Source organism: Electrona antarctica (assembly GCF_951216825.1).
Source record: "Electrona antarctica genome assembly, chromosome: 13".
In the NCBI taxonomy this organism is placed as follows: Eukaryota; Metazoa; Chordata; class Actinopteri; order Myctophiformes; family Myctophidae; genus Electrona; species Electrona antarctica.
This window is the reverse complement of record NC_136794.1, coordinates 50,646,094-50,663,981: the sequence shown is the minus strand read 5'-3', so window position 1 is coordinate 50,663,981 and position 17,888 is coordinate 50,646,094. Positions and strand designations below refer to the sequence as shown.

General features: G+C 45.1%; 1 protein-coding gene across 1 annotated transcript in view; it reads left to right on the top strand.

The window, feature by feature from the left end:
* The first annotated feature begins 3,043 nt into the window (after positions 1–3,043).
* Positions 3,044–17,888, top strand: part of LOC306935036 (protein unc-13 homolog B-like) — a 269,334-nt gene continuing 254,489 nt past the window's right edge. The window contains exon 1 of the mRNA XM_079517857.1: positions 3,044–3,226. Within this exon, the coding sequence (XP_079373983.1) occupies positions 3,205–3,226 (22 nt within the window). The 5' untranslated portion in view covers positions 3,044–3,204. The remainder of the gene's footprint in view (positions 3,227–17,888) is intronic.

Here is a 17,888-nt window from a genome sequence, read left to right as displayed (position 1 = left end):
TTAGTCGACTAAAATCTGACATTCCATGTTGATCCTTCCTCTTCGATGTCTCTCTTTTGACTGATACCTGTCCATTTAAACTCTAGACGGGCCTGTTGACTGATACCTGTCCACAGGGCTGGACTGGGACAAAAATTCGGCCCGGGCATTTTCGCGTGAATTTGGCCCAGACCGGCCCACCACAACCAGCGCGCAGATAGCAGAAACTCTACCACCCACTCCGTCGAGGCACACACACAAACAAGCCCTAATACCACCACTTTTACAGAACAACATAAATGATACAAACAGTAGTGGCCCTAAGCAACATAATATTATGTGGCCCCACCCCTGCACTGCACCGCCGGGGGGGTCAGGGGGGGCGCTACCTGGTGGCCTGCCGCCTATTGGCCTGCCTGCCTGTCAAAAAAAAAAAAATCATGGCGGCCCCCTACGGTCGCGGCCCACCGGGAAAATGCCCGTTATGCCCGGTGGCCAGTCCAGCCCTGCCTGTCCATTTAAACTCTAGACGGGCCTGTTGACTGATACCTGTCCATTTAAACTCTAGACGGGCCTGTTGACTGATACCTGTCCATTTAAACTCTAGACGGGCCTGTTGACTGATACCTGACCATTTAAACTCTAGACGGGCCTGTTGACTGATACCTGTCCATTTAAACTCTAGACGGGCCTGTTGACTGATACCTGTCCATTTAAACTCTAGACGGGCCTGTTGACTGATACCTGACCATTTAAACTCTAGACGGGCCTGTTGACTGATACCTGTCCATTTAAACTCTAGACGGGCCTGTTGACTGATACCTGTCCATTTAAACTCTAGACGGGCCTGTTGACTGATACCTGTCCATTTAAACTCTAGACGGGCCTGTTGACTGATACCTGTCCATTTAAACTCTAGACGGGCCTGTTGACTGATACCTGTCCATTTAAACTCTAGACGGGCCTGTTGACTGATACCTGTCCATTTAAACTCTAGACGGGCCTGTTGACTGATACCTGTCCATTTAAACTCTAGACGGGCCTGTTGACTGATACCTGTCCATTTAAACTCTAGACGGGCCTGTTGACTGATACCTGTCCATTTAAACTCTAGACGGGCCTGTTGACTGATACCTGTCCATTTAAACTCTATAGACGGGCCTGTTGACTGATACCTGTCCATTTAAACTCTATAGACGGGCCTGTTGACTGATACCTGTCCATTTAAACTCTATAGACGGGCCTTGGCGGAGTTCTCAACAGGGCCGAAGATTTAGGCCCGGACTGTCCCAGAAACGTAAAAAGAAAAAAGGTCCAAACTTGTCCTGTAGTTTCAGTGTGACCTCGGCCTCAGCACGAAGAGGTCACTTCTCGCCCTCTCAGGGTGTCTTATATTTAAACAAATACATATGTATTCAATAACTTAATTATATAAATAATAAATAAATTCAAATGGCCAAAATGTATATAGGCTGAAGTAGGTAATGCATGCTTTGAAGTAACTATAGAAACTGATGTTTTCAAGCTTGGAGTATAAAAGTATAGGCCTACAATATTTGGATCTGAGGTGTAGTGGAGTAAAAGTCTAAGACATGTGAATCCCTTGACTCAAATCCGCTCTCAAAGGGCACCTACGGACGGCTGCAATTCAAAACTGCCCCCCGTAAAATCTGAATCCCCCCCACCCCTTTTTCCCCCTCACTGTATATGTTTATTTTCCCTTTTTACCTCCATTATGATGAATTCCTGTTCTGTTCTTTGGCTATATAGAACTGTCTATTTGTACGTCTCTAAATGTTATGATGAATTGAACAAGGTGGACCCTCGTCCACTCACAGTTAACAGTCTTTATGGTGTTGTCCACCCACAGTTAACAGTCTTTATGGTGTCGTCCACTCACAGTTAACAGTCTTTATGGTGTCGTCCACTCACAGTTAACAGTCTTTATGGTGTCGTCCACTCACAGTTAACAGTCTTTATGGTGTCGTCCACTCACAGTTAACAGTCTTTATGGTGTCGTCCACTCACAGTTAACAGTCTTTATGGTGTCGTCCACTCACAGTTAACAGTCTTTATGGTGTCGTCCACTCACAGTTAACAGTCTTTATGGTGTCGTCCACTCACAGTTAACAGTCTTTATGGTGTCGTCCACTCACAGTTAACTATTGTAGGCTATACTACTGCAAACTGTTAATACATATTTCAATATCAATCAAAAATAGAACAAAGTATCGGAAATTGGAACAAATAGGCTACTCAAAAATACCTCTAAATTGTAATTAAGTACGGTAGGCCTACTTAAGTTAATGTACATACTAATAAATAGGTACTCCGGCTATTGTCGGCGGGCGCGAGTCGCGCGACACCGTCGTACGTACGAGCGGATTATAGAGCCCAGAGCCCAGAGTTAAGACAGAGTTACGACATTGAGGGGGCAGAAAACTGGCCGCTTATCATAATGCCGCCTGGACTGCAGGACTGGGACAAGCTGGAGTTGGAAATACATTGTTTTCAACGAAAACAATTCTAGGCATGTGTTTATTTTGTTTAGTGTATTCAGTTTCATATACAATGTTTACTGAATGGAAGCTGTTACATAACATGAAGGTGATGAAAAGGAATAGGCAGAAGCTGAAAGCTTTTAAATGCTACCTACTTACAACTGAACATAATTCATAATACTCATAGTAGGCTATAGTGTGCAACATGACAGCTGTTTTAAAGTATTGTACAGTGACAACTAAAGCCTCTGTAATGTTTATGTTGTACTATTACTACAAAACAATCTAAAATAAAGGGATTTATTTAAGATCATTAAAGCTGTGTCCAGTGCATGTAGGAGAGCCGCCATTGGCCTGGCCCCATGCGGTGAACGGAGTTGTCGTCTCTCCGTCCCAGAGAGACAGAGAGCCGCCCCTCCGGCAGGTCGGTCTGGACGTTAAGCCTCTAGTGAGCCAGTCCTCTCAGACAGACACGGAGCGGCTCTATACTCACTGTAGATGTCCTGCTTTTACAATTAACCTAGTTATCGTTATTTATTTTGCGCTGAACTGGATGCCAACCACCGATAACAACCCTTTAGAAGTGTCCCGAATTATGACAAGAACGGAGGAGGCGGAGAGGACAGAGACAGACTGCGACGCTGCGCAGTTGGACTATTTTATTATAACAACAAATCAGTGGATCCGCTGAGGAGGAACTGTTGCTCCTCTTCTCTCTGCTGGGATGTCTCTGCTGTGTGTGAGAGGTGCGTTCTGCTGCTTTATAACGTTTAACACCTTTGATACTGTCTGTTATTATCATTATTATTATTCACCAAGCTGTCAAGCTGACCGTTTCTTTTAGTTTGACTTTTTCGTGTAGGCTACGGAGCTGGGGTTCGAGCTGTAGTTGAACTCATTCATGGACATGGATGGAAGTGTATCTGTGGCGACCAGCTGACTTCATTTGATGTTGATTATATTGGGAGAACTTGGAGAAGGATTCATTCATGTAGTGTTTATTATTAGTGTGGTTTAAAGGGAAACCACACTACACTATAGTTATTGTCACACTTTATTATTCTTCTGGAGTACTACCTTCTGCTGTGATTGGCCGAGCTTTGCATAACGTTTGTAGTAGCTAATTGGCTGTTGTTGGTTACGTAACCAATCTATGTTTTACAATCATGGTGTAGTAACTACAGTAGTCTGCTACACCAATAACGTTTACAGTAGACTTGTACAAGTTGGATAGTTCAGTTGATGGACAACTTCTTAAAACAGTGGTCGTTTATATTGGCTATAAAACGTATTACTTTAATGTATTTTCAAGGACCCCCCCCCCCCAGTAGTATATAGGACAGACCTCATAACTCTTAAAGGGAAACTTCACCCTTTTTTTTGCAATGGTATGTATATGATCTCAGCAGTGAGCCCTGCCCCCTTTCTGAAACCAGCTCCTCGCCACTCGCTCTACACACTTGCCCTCGATATGCGCGTTCACGCGAGGCTGCGCCATATTAAGTGTCGTCCGAAACCAAGCAGCCTTGAGTGGAAGTGGCTTATAAAGCCCTCAAGAGCGGGCTGCGTTCAAATTCATTCCCTATGCCCCATATAGTGCACTACTTTGGGGTTCCGCCATTTTGTTATAGTGTCCGAATATGTAGTGAGCATTTTTGCACCCTAATGTAGTGGACTGAAGTATCCCACAATGCACCGGGAATTGTAGGGACCATCCGATGGTCACCCCCCATATACTCTATGGATGGTCACTACAAAAACACAGCGAAGCAAATCTGCCCCATAATGCATTGCGCAAGCTCGCTCTTGAACGCACATGCACGCGATGGCGCGCACGTGCGCTGCTTCTGCATGCATGCGCTTATTGCGCTCCAACTCAGAAGAGGCAGAAGTTGAACCAGCGAAAGAAATCAACACAAATGTACTTTTTAAACTTTCGTTTCCCCTCTCTTTTCTTCCCTGGCGGATCTCGAAGCTACAGATCTCGAGACAAATGATCTGTGCATTTATTTGCAATTGTTTTGTTTTATTTATTTATAATAAAACAATTCATTTGCATTTGCAATAGTATTACTAATCTGATTCATTCATATCACCCAGGCCCAGCGCATGACGTTAGGAGAGGAATGAGTTGCTTGCTGTAGAACAGTAGAAGGCCTTATATTTTAATAGTTTTTGGATTAAGGTTGGTGAGGTTGTAAAGCTATGTGCTAAAGTCCAATATATATTTTGTACATGCATGTGAGACACATTAATTGTGTCTCCGAACATATGTTTTATTAATATTAATTAATTCCTGACATTAAAAAATATATGTTATCTAACATTATTTAATTGAATTGCGCTAAATACATTAAAACTTCATTATGTAGGCAGTAATTTATTGGACTGCTGTTTCTGTTAACGTCCGTATTGTAATGTGAGCAGAGCTTGTAGATCAGCTACTTTTGGTAATTCTTTACCAAAAGTACCCGATCTACAAGCTCACAACACGGACGTCGCGTTGCTTATAGATCGGCTATGATTAGCCGACCCCCATGATTAGCGGGGGTTCATAATCATGCTGCTGATATTTTCATATTGTCAAGGTGGTGCACTGTTTTCATATTGCTGGATAATGGATGTAATATTAATGTATTGATGATAATCATAGGCCTATGTTATTTTAAAAGAATAACCTTTTTATCATCATTTCAGCAGCAGCGTTTTGACTGTTTTTTTGTAGTCAGTTGATTCTTCATATCCAAATGAGTGAAACGGCCGGGATGATTTGTTTATTTTTCATACAGTTCTTTATGAGGCGATCTGAACCTAGGGGATTACAATGCAAAAAAAAGTACATGAACCCGCGGACCTATAGCGCCCTCTACCGATATTGACGTCAGAGTCGGTGCTCCCCATACAGGGAGTATTGTCCGAATTAATCACTATTTGAGTCCACTGAGTCTGGGTCCCCGTATGGGGAGTAGGGAACAACCCTAGCAATTCGAACGCAGCCCGAGTCTGTGCCGATCTAGACTCGATTGCCTTGTGCAGCCCTGCTCTCTGTCCGCATGGAAACCGCGACCTACAAATGTAAGAACCACCACAAATAAATGATAAATAAACTCCTCCTAAACAATCTTCATCTGATGCAGAATAGACAATGCTCCAACTGATGTTCACAAGGGCTCTTTATTTACCCCACCGTGAAAAAACTATAAATGAAACCACACAAACAAAACAACTTTTAACACAATGATTTATAAACACCATGGATGTATATGACATCGCATCACGCTGTATTTCCTTTTTCCATATTAATGAAATCCACATGTCACACAAACATACACGATGCAATGCAATATAACTGTACAAACAAAATAACAGGTAACACAATTGCATGATGGTAACCATGGCAACGAATGGTGTCTGTTTCTGCACAAGGAGGGCGAGTGTATTTCCAGTTTTTTATACCCATGCACCCTAATCAAGGGAACTTGATTCAGCTGGAGGGGAACTTCCTGACGAGGGAACCTCCCGAGAGCACTTCAAGTCAAGGGACTGGTTTCAGAAAGGGCCCTGCAGTGTCTCTGATGTCATGGACACTGTCTGGGCTCACTTACTTCCTGGACTACATGTCAGTAAGACAGCCCCTCCCCCTATCCACAAGGAGGAGCAGTGCACCAAAGCATTATGGGAATTGTAGTCCAGTAAGGAAGTGAGGCCTCCCCCTGGCCAGCCGGGGCGCCTGATGGAGGGGAAAGGAACTGGTTGGAATAACGTGTTCCTTCCACGCGCTACGTTCAACCAGGGAAACTCCCCCCTGTCAGGTGTAAAGGAGCAACTTGGACACTCAGGCATGAAGGAAGCATGAGTTCAAGTCCGTTTGCTCTCCCCAGGTTGGCGGAGGGTGTGTAGAGCCCAGGATCACATTAGATAATTGACACAGGCGTGAAAAATGGGTTACAAAATTGTGGGATAAAATTTAAAAAAAGAAAAGAGAAAAATGTAGTAGGCCTACATAGGAATGTCTTATGCTAAATGGAGACAGATACTCCACAGTAACTTGGCCCATGATGTCATTTGGACAGTAGAATAATTAAGCATATACGTTCTCATTACCATGATGGTAAACATGAAAACAGTGTTTTTGACGCAACATTTTGATTTTAGTTTTAGTCATAGCCTCTTGAATAGTTTTCATTTGGTTTTTTGTCACATTTGAGTCACTTGGAATGTTAGTCTAGTTTTAGTCGACTAAATATCATAAGATTTTAGCTGTAGATTTAATTGAACAAAATGTATTTTGGCGGGCCTTGATGCCGTCATAATGGCTGTTTTTTCTTCACTTGCTGAAAATAGCCGCTCTACAAGCCCACAACGTGTCGCAGCGCGACGCGTTGTGAGCTTGTAGATCGGCTATTTTCAGCATGCAACTAATAGTAAAATAACGTATACTGGATCTCTTGTCCACTAGTCCCTTCTGAACATCTAGTTTTAATTTGTTGACGAAATTGACAGTATATTTAGTCTTAGTTTTAGTCATCATAGCTTCGTTTTAATTTAGTTTCCATTTAGTTTTCGTCAGTGAAAAAAGGTAGTCGACGAACATTTTTCGTCTTGGTTTTAGTCGACGAAAACAACACTGTATGAAAAGGGCCACAGGTCTTGGGCAGGAAATGGGCACTTTGTGGCAAAAGGGCAGGTATACCCTAACCCCATTAAGCCCCTAAAGGGCAGGTATACCCTAACCCCATTAAGCCCCTAAAGGGCAGGTATACCCTAACCCCATTAAGCCCCTAAAGGGCAGGTATACCCTAACCCCATTAAGCCCCTAAAGGGCAGGTATACCCTAACCCCATTAAGCCCCTAAAGGGCAGGTATACCCTAACCCCATTAAGCCCCTAAAGGGCAGGTATACCCTAACCCCATTAAGCCCCTAAAGGGCAGGTATACCCTAACCCCATTAAGCCCCTAAAGGGCAGGTATACCCTAACCCCATTAAGCCCCTAAAGGGCAGGTATACCCTAACCCCATTAAGGGCAGGTATACCCTAACCCCATTAAGGGCAGGTATACCCTAACCCCATTAAGGGCAGGTATACCCTAACCCCATTAAGGGCAGGTATACCCTAACCCCATTAAGGGCAGGTATACCCTAACCCCATTAAGCCCCTAAAGGGCAGGTATACCCTAACCCCATTAAGGGCAGGTATACCCTAACCCCATTAAGGGCAGGTATACCCTAACCCCATTAACCCCATTAAGCCCCTAAAGGGCAGGTATACCCTAACCCCATTAAGGGCAGGTATACCCTAACCCCATTAAGGGCAGGTATACCCTAACCCCATTAAGGGCAGGTATACCCTAACCCCATTAAGGGCAGGTATACCCTAACCCCATTAAGGGCAGGTATACCCTAACCCCATTAAGGGCAGGTATACCCTAACCCCATTAAGGGCAGGTATACCCTAACCCCATTAAGGGCAGGTATACCCTAACCCCATTAAGCCCCTAAAGGGCAGGTATACCCTAACCCCATTAAGGGCAGGTATACCCTAACCCCATTAAGGGCAGGTATACCCTAACCCCATTAAGGGCAGGTATACCCTAACCCCATTAAGGGCAGGTATACCCTAACCCCATTAAGCCCCAGAAGGGCAGGTATACCCTAACCCCATTAAGCCCCTAAAGGGCAGGTATACCCTAACCCCATTAAGCCCCAGAAGGGCAGGTATACCCTAACCCCATTAAGCCCCTAAAGGGCAGGTATACCCTAACCCCATTAAGCCCCAGAAGGGCAGGTATACCCTAACCCCATTAAGCCCCTAAAGGGCAGGTATACCCTAACCCCATTAAGCCCCAAAGAATGCTGCTGCAAAGCTGTCAGTGGAGCCTACTTAAACCATTCTGGCCTTTTGGTGTTTTAAGCATTATGTTATACTTTAGCTATTGAAAATTAGCAGATCTAGGTCTACTATTTTTGAAAAATCGTGAAAATGTGGCACAAATCTTTGAATATATATTCCTTCAGAGCGAACGTTTTAAACTCAAATCTTTGCTTCTGGGAGAGGTCCCTGGAACAACATATTTTCAGATCAGGATCGGCGGCCAATTACAAATATTTTTGGGGGTCCTTGACATGAAAATGTTTGAGAACCACTGACATGGAAACATGAGATTTTTCAGGAAAATGTCATGATTTAGAAGACATTTGTAGATTCTGGATTCAGGTCTAAATGCCCCAAAAGAATGCCGCTGCGAAGCTGTCAGTGGAGCCTATATATACTTAAGAAACGTGGCCCTGGTCCAGATGGTAAATTGCTGTTCTTTCATGGAAGCGTGCGTCTCTTTTCCCAACTCTACCAAACTGTTGTCCTCCTACTCTATCCTATCTCTGACTGGCAGCCCGGAGCGCTTTGTTTCCCCCTCAGTGGTTTTCAACGTGTTTTTCCCATCATGGGTGTGAGTGTTGTTGCCTGTGGCCGGAACGCCTCTGTATGATGAGATATGATAGACTGGAGAGGGACAGCAGGTGGGTCTCAATCGGAGCCAGACCCCCATGTCGGTGTGACCCATATATATATATATCGGCCATTGGTAAATGGTGCATTTATATAGTGCCTTTATCCAAGGCACTTTACATAGATGGTGCATTGCATTCACCCATTCACACACACATTCATACACCGATTGCGGCAGAAGCCATGCAAGGTACCAACCAGCACAATTTGGGGTTCAGTGTCTTGCTCAAGGACACTTCGACATGTAGACAGGAGGAGCCGGGATTCGAACCGCCGACCCATGGATCATTGGACGACCTGCTCTACCTCTTGAGCCACAGTCGCCCCCGGCCATTATTAGACTTGGGGGGAAATCGTCAATTATGCGGCTGATCTGGCATCCCTATTTGAAATTAGTTGTCAAAAATAGCCTATACAAGCTCACACGCGTCACAACGCGTCGCATTGTGACTTGTAGATCAGCTATTTTTCAACATTTTTTTTAATAGGGCTTAAGTGGTGCACTTTATTTATGTGTGTATTTTATGGAGTGTTTATTTATGTGTGTATTTTATGGAGTGCCGCTGCTGACCATTTTTGTGACCAGATTTGACTGACCATATTTGATCCAAAATGAGTTAAAAGCACAGGCAGACTCTTCACATACTAGAGCATGTCTGAAATAAGTGTCAGAGCTGAAATCGACATGTAAATATGAAATAAATGCTTAAACATGTAGCTAGGTGTAATGTTAGAGTCCACAGAAGACATGTAAATATGAAATAAATGCTTAAACATGTAGCTAGGTGTAATGTTAGAGACCACAGAAGACATGTAAATATGAAATAAATGCTTAAACATGTAGCTAGGTGTAATGTTAGAGTCCACAGAAGACATGTAAATATGAAATAAATGCTTAAACATGTAGCTAGGTGTAATGTTAGAGACCACAGAAGACATGTAAATATGAAATAAATGCTTAAACATGTAGCTAGGTGTAATGTTAGAGACCACAGAAGACATGTAAATATGAAATAAATGCTTAAACATGTAGCTAGGTGTAATGTTAGAGACCACAGAAGACATGTAAATATGAAATAAATGCTTAAACATGTAGCTAGGTGTAATGTTAGAGTCCACAGAAGACATGTAAATATGAAATAAATGCTTAAACATGTAGCTAGGTGTAATGTTAGAGACCACAGAAGACATGTAAATATGAAATAAATGCTTAAACATGTAGCTAGGTGTAATGTTAGAGTCCACAGAAGACGTGTAAATATGAAATAAATGCTTAAACATGTAGCTAGGTGTAATGTTAGAGACCACAGAAGACATGTAAATATGAAATAAATGCTTAAACATGTAGCTAGGTGTAATGTTAGAGACCACAGAAGACATGTAAATATGAAATAAATGCTTAAACATGTAGCTAGGTGTAATGTTAGAGTCCACAGAAGTGAACCTTTTTCAAGCCTGTTTTCTCAACTCGCTGTTTTCTGCAAGACATTACTCTATAAGCCATATTTCCAAAACTAGTGGGTCAAACTGAACAACCAATATGTCAATTTGAAGCCATGATTCCCTGCTTTCACACGACATGAAACGAAAACAATCTTCTCTTATGGGGGTCCCTGGCATATCTCTTCGAATGGGGGTCCGCAGGGCTAATTAGTGTCAATTAGCCCTTCACCAAGTCCCTCCCCAACCCATCCTTGTCCAATAGGCACGTTAGCAGCGAAGAAAGCTTGACCTGCATAGCAACCGTTGCTAAACTACTTGGACTGGCATTGGACAATCGCTTTTTGGGGTGGGATTTAGTGAAGGGCTTGGGGATCCTTGACATGAACAAGATTGGAATGGGAACCACTTGTTCTAGCACACAACGCTCAGTGGATTTAGAGAGCCTCTCCTGTGGTCGTTTTTACAGTAGTATTAGGAACACGATTCGTACAAAACTACCAGCGTGTGCTTCCTGCGATTGAAACGTTGGAGTCCACAGAGAACACGTCCCGTGACTGTCAACACAAACGCATCATCATAATAAAAATGACATAACAGCTGAGCTGAGCCCGTCAGTGTGGCTGACATGCAGGAGAATGCTGCACAACTACTGTCTTGTTTCCCCTCGACAATCCCGTCATGCGTGTGTGTGTGTGTGTGTGTGTGTGTGTGTGTGTGTGTGTGTGTGTGTGTGTGTGTGTGTGTGTGTGTGTGTGTGTGTGTGTGTGTGTGTGTGTGTGTGTGTGTGTGTGTGTGTGTGTGTGTGTGTGTGTGTGTGTGTGTGTGTGTGTGTCATATTCTAGACATGCACGCACACCCACATAAAAGTTACTCTGAGCACAGCAGCTATATTCTCTCCTGCGTTCATATGGAGCATCTACTGGCAATTAGACAACGAATAGACCGAGTGGCGTCGAGGTGACGTTCTCCCTGTTATACCGATGAAAAGACAAGGAAATGTGACGCGTGTTGTGTACTGCATAGGCCTGGCATGCCTTCTCTCTCCCCCAGTCATTCTAATCCCCACAAAACCGGTTGGTTGACTCAGCCTGGCATGATGGCATCGTTAGTTAGTTCCTTGTTCCTTGTTCCTTGAGTGTGTCCTAAAAGTGAGTGAGTGTGTCCTTAACTCACTGGTTCTCAATGTCTGGTCTGGGGACCCCACACGGACTCCAAACGGACCACTACGGGTCAGAGAAGATTGCAAATGGAACCAAATGGACCATTTGTAGCACTTTTCCTTATACAGGATTTTACAGTGTCAATTTGGGGTTCCAGTGTAGTTTAGTTCAGTGATTCTCTTTTTGATTGAACCTAATTTCATTCGTATAAAAAAATGTAAACGGCAGGTCAGGTGGTGCAGTCAGATATTAAGGCCTACTACTGTATGTATTCAATTCATCAACATAGCACGACAATAACACAATAATACATACATGTCATCAAGAAATACAAATTATTATATGAACAATGGAAAAAAAGGAAAAACGACAGCTTTTCATTTATCGTTTTTCAGGCCAGTTTTGAATGAAACCAACCAGTGATTTACATCTTAATGGATGTTGTCATAGAACCAGAGTTTTCCCAGGTTTATTTGATATTTGGATAGATGTGGGTCACTCACTTTTACTTAAGTAAGTTATTACTTATAGCAGTGGTTCCCAAACTTTGACATGTCAAGGACCCCCAATTTGACACTAATTAGCCTCGGGCCCCCATTTGAAATTATATTCCAGTGACCCCCCCCCATGAGAGAAGACTTTTACGGCTCTAGCAGAAATTCTCAACCATTTTAATTTCAAGGACCCCCAGTTTGACATGCATAATTAAGGACCCCCAGTTTGACATGCATAATTAAGGACCCCCAGTTTGACCTGCATAATTAAGGACCCCCAGTTTGACATGCATAATCAAGGACCCCCAGTTTGACATGCATTAGTCTACAGACTGGGGGTCCTTTAATTAAGGACCCCCAGTTTGACATGCATAATTAAGGACCCCCAGTTTGACCTGCATATTAAGGACCCCCAGTTTGACCTGCATAATAAGGACCCCCAGTTTGACCTGCATATTAAGGACCCCCAGTTTGACATGCATAATCAAGGACCCCCAGTTTGACATGCATTAGTCTACAGACTGGGGGTCCTTTAATTAAGGACCCCCAGTTTGACCTGCATAATAAGGACCCCCAGTTTGACCTGCATAATAAGGACCCCCAGTTTGACCTGCATAATAAGGACCCCCAGTTTGACCTGCATATTAAGGACCCCCAGTTTGACCTGCATAATAAGGACCCCCAGTTTGACCTGCATAATAAGGACCCCCAGTTTGACCTGCATAATTAAGGACCCCCAGTTTGACCTGCATAATAAGGACCCCCAGTTTGACCTGCATAATAAGGACCCCCAGTTTGACCTGCATAATTAAGGACCCCCAGTTTGACCTGCATATTAAGGACCCCCAGTTTGACCTGCATAATTAAGGACCCCCAGTTTGACCTGCATATTAAGGACCCCCAGTTTGACCTGCATAATAAGGACCCCCAGTTTGACCTGCATAATTAAGGACCCCCAGTTTGACATGCATAATGAAGGACCCCCAGTTTGACCTGCATAATAAGGACCCCCAGTTTGACCTGCATAATTAAGGACCCCCAGTTTGACCTGCATAATAAGGACCCCCAGTTTGACCTGCATAATTAAGGACCCCCAGTTTGACATGCATAATTAAGGACCCCCAGTTTGACATGCATAATGAAGGACCCCCAGTTTGACATGCATTAGTCTACAGACTTCAAGGACCCCCAGTTTGACAGTTTGATGCATATCAGTCTACAGACTTCCCATTCAATGGCATTTCTATCTCTAGGAATGTATATTGTAAAATCAATGTTAATTTAACTCTGAGAGTGTACAAATGTTTTGTACACTCTCAGAGTTACAGACCCATAAGGGCCCATTTGGTTCCTAACTATCATTTAGCTGGGGACCCCCTCAAACTCCCTCAAGGACCCCTGGAGGTCCCCGGACCCCACTTTGAGAACCACTGACTTATATCACTTAAACTCAAAGTAACTAAGTACATTTACTCGAGTAAGTACTGTACTTGAGTGCAATGTTGAGGTACTTACTTTAATGGATTATTTGCAACAAAAATATTTCCAATTAAAGTACTTTTACTTCTACTCCACTACATCTCAGAGGAGAATGTTCTTTTTAATCAACTACAATTATTTGAAAACGTAGTTACTTTGATTTCCCACTTTCAGCCCTGTTCTTTTGCAATTTGAAAATAGCAGATCTACAAGCTCACAATGCGTCTTGTAGCAGATCTACAAGCTCACAATGCGTCTTGTAGCAGATCTACAAGCTCACAATGCGTCTTGTAGCAGATCTACAAGCTCACAATGCGTCTTGTAGCAGATCTACAAGCTCACAATGCGTCTTGTAGCAGATCTACAAGCTCACAATGCGTCTTGTAGCAGATCTACAAGCTCACAATGCGTCTTGTAGCAGATCTACAAGCTCACAATGCGGCTTGTAGCAGATCTACAAGCTCACAATGCGTCTTGTAGATCTGCTACTTTCAAAAGATTTGTATACTGTATATTTTAGACAAACCTTCTGCATATTGAACTTTAAGTACATTTTGAATACCGGACTTTCACTTTGAACAGTATTTCTACATTGCAGTATTGATACTTTTACTTTTTCCCGTTAGTCCGAACATGTTTAGGGTTAGAGAGGTTAGTCATTTAACATGTTTAGGGTTAGAGATAGGGTTAGTCATTTAACATGTTTAGGGTTAGAGATAGGGTTAGTCATTTAACATGTTTAGGGTTAGAGGTAGGGTTAGTCATTTAACATGTTTAGGGTTAGAGATAGGGTTAGTCATTTAACATGTTTAGGGTTAGAGATAGGGTTAGTAACATGTTTAGGGTTAGAGAGGTTAGTCATTTCGGAACAATGACATGTTACCTTTCCACCTAATACGGTTAAGATGAATTCTGATTCTTAGTCAGAAATCTGCCGTCAGTGGTGCTGAGGTCAGTGGTGCTGAGGGTTAGGGTTAGGGTCAGTCAGTGGTGCTGAGGGTTAGGGTTAGGGTCAGTCAGTGGTGCTGAGGGTTAGGGTTAGGGTCAGTCAGTGGTTAGGGTTAGGGTTAGGGTCAGTCAGTGGTGCTGAGGGTTAGGGTTAGGGTCAGTCAGTGGTGCTGAGGGTTAGGGTTAGGGTCAGTCAGTGGTGTGAGCATGCTATGCTGAGGGTTAGGGTTAGGGTTAGTCAGTGGTGCTGAGGTCAGTGGTGCTGAGGGTTAGGGTTAGGGTCAGTCAGTGGTGCTGAGGGTTAGGGTTAGGGTCAGTCAGTGGTGCTGAGGGTTAGGGTTAGGGTCAGTCAGTGGTGTGAGCATGCTATGCTGAGGGTTAGGGTTAGGGTTAGTCAGTGGTGCTGAGGTCAGTGGTGCTGAGGGTTAGGGTTAGGGTCAGTCAGTGGTGCTGAGGGTTAGGGTTAGGGTCAGTCAGTGGTGCTGAGGGTTAGGGTTAGGGTCAGTCAGTGGTGCTGAGGTCAGTGGTGCTGAGGGTTAGGGTTAGGGTCAGTCAGTGGTGCTGAGGTCAGTGGTGCTGAGGGTTAGGGTCAGTCAGTGGTTAGGGTTAGGGTTAGGGTCAGTCAGTGGTGCTGAGGGTTAGGGTTAGGGTCAGTCAGTGGTGCTGAGGGTTAGGGTCAGTCAGTGGTGCTGAGGGTTAGGGTTAGGGTCAGTCAGTGGTGCTGAGGTCAGTGGTGCTGAGGGTTAGGGTTAGGGTCAGTCAGTGGTGTGAGCATGCTATGCTGAGGGTTAGGGTTAGGGTTAGTCAGTGGTGCTGAGGTCAGTGGTGCTGAGGGTTAGGGTTAGGGTCAGTCAGTGGTGTGAGCATGCTATGCTGAGGGTTAGGGTTAGGGTCAGTCAGTGGTGCTGAGGGTTAGGGTTAGGGTCAGTCAGTGGTGCTGAGGGTTAGGGTTAGGGTTAGTCAGTGGTGCTGAGGTCAGTGGTGCTGAGGGTTAGGGTTAGGGTCAGTCAGTGGTGCTGAGGGTTAGGGTTAGGGTCAGTCAGTGGTGTGAGCATGCTATGCTGAGGGTTAGGGTTAGGGTTAGTCAGTGGTGCTGAGGTCAGTGGTGCTGAGGGTTAGGGTTAGGGTCAGTCAGTGGTGCTGAGGGTTAGGGTTAGGGTCAGTCAGTGGTGCTGAGGGTTAGGGTTAGGGTCAGTCAGTGGTGCTGAGTTCAGTGGTGCTGAGGGTTAGGGTTAGGGTCAGTCAGTGGTGCTGAGGTCAGTGGTGCTGAGGGTTAGGGTTAGGGTCAGTCAGTGGTGCTGAGGTCAGTGGTGCTGAGGGTTAGGGTTAGGGTCAGTCAGTGGTTAGGGTTAGGGTTAGGGTCAGTCAGTGGTGCTGAGGGTTAGGGTTAGGGTCAGTCAGTGGTGCTGAGGGTTAGGGTCAGTCAGTGGTGCTGAGGGTTAGGGTTAGGGTCAGTCAGTGGTGCTGAGGTCAGTGGTGCTGAGGGTTAGGGTTAGGGTCAGTCAGTGGTGCTGAGGGTTAGGGTTAGGGTCAGTCAGTGGTGCTGAGGGTTAGGGTTAGGGTCAGTCAGTGGTGCTGAGGTCAGTGGTGCTGAGGGTTAGGGTTAGGGTCAGTCAGTGGTGCTGAGGGTTAGGGTTAGGGTCAGTCAGTGGTGCTGAGGGTTAGGGTTAGGGTCAGTCAGTGGTGCTGAGGGTTAGGGTTAGGGTCAGTCAGTGGTGTGAACATGCTGAGGCGAGGAGGAGTGCTGTATGACATGGCAGCGGTGGCCGAACGGATTGCGGAGCGGTCTTGATACCGGAAGGTCGCCAGTTCGAATCAGCGGTCCGACACGTTAAAATTACCACCGCTGAAGTGCCCTTGAACAAGGCATTGAACCACTACGATGAAATGTTCTATGAGCAGGGCCTGGCTGGAAACAAGTTCTTGAGCTTAGCCCAGATACCCTGGGTAAATATAGTAATCATTTCATTTCATTGCATTTCATTTCAGATGAAAAGTTCACTGACGGCTCTGGCAGTGCCCCCACCCTCCCCCACCCCCACCCCCACCCCCACCCCCTGCTACTTCTGGATGGTAATTAGAAGGGGAATGAATGCATAATGGTATTGCATCATCTGCTAAATGTTGAACCCAGAGATGCTCAATGACAATATAAATGGGTTGTGCAGAGAGAGAGTACGAGCCCGTCGCAGGCGGCCACCGGCCTACTTGGGAACCATGCAACTTGGGAACCTAATGATATACGTTGTCATGGCACCCGTTTTAACTGTCAGCCGGTGTCCCACATGGAGATCTGTGTATGTGCATGTGTGTGTATGTGCCTGTGTGTGTGTGTGTGTGTGTGTGTATGTACCTGTGTGTGTGTGTGTGTGTGTGTAAAGACTGCAAACTGAAAAGTGTACTTGGCAATCAATTCGGCCCACTGGCAAAGCCTGATTGGTTGAGCCTCAATTGGCTGAGGCAGAGGCTGGAAATTGCACAGGTGAAAGGAGTTGGCCTCATTAGGCCCACTGGCAGAGCCTGACCCAGGTGAAAGGAGTTGGCCTCATTAGGCCCACTGGCAGAGCCTGACCAGGTGAAAGGAGTTGGGCTCATTAGGCCCACTGGCAGAGCCTGACCAGGTGAAAGGAGTTGGGCTCATTAGGCCCACTGGCAGAGCCTGACCAGGTGAAAGGAGTTGGCCTCATTAGGCCCACTGGCAGAGCCTGACCAGGTGAAAGGAGTTGGCCTCATTAGGCCCACTGGCAGAGCCTGACCAGAGCCTTTTGTGGTGGTTCTGGAGAACCGTGGGTCCGACCGACACGATACCGGACACTGCACTCCCTGTGGGGGTGTGGAACCGCGTGTGTCAAATGTGAAGTCAGTGGGTCAAACGGTTCTCGAATTACGTGCATTACAACCGTACACACACGCACGTACGCACACACACACACGTACGCACGCACGCACACACGCACGTACGCACGCACACACGCAGAGACGCGGCACATTTATAGTAGGATGTACTGTATATCCAGAAACACTTCACCCATAATTCTTTTGTTTTTGTTTTTTTGTTTTTTCCAGTTGTACCATTGCTGTCATGGCCGTACCTTTGTTGTATAGCTATGATAATGGAAAAAGACATGATTACATGTTGATCACAACAAAACAGTAGGTTACGAAAGGGCACCCTGGTTTTGACTATTCTGTTCTTTGACTATTCTGTCACACACACACACACACACACACACACACACACACACACACACACACACACACACACACACACACACACACATGCACCAACCGGCTCGCCAGGAGCAGTCGGGGGTTCAGTGTTTTGCTCGAGAGCCAGGGATCAAACTGGGAACCTTCCCATTCCCAAGTACTCTACCTC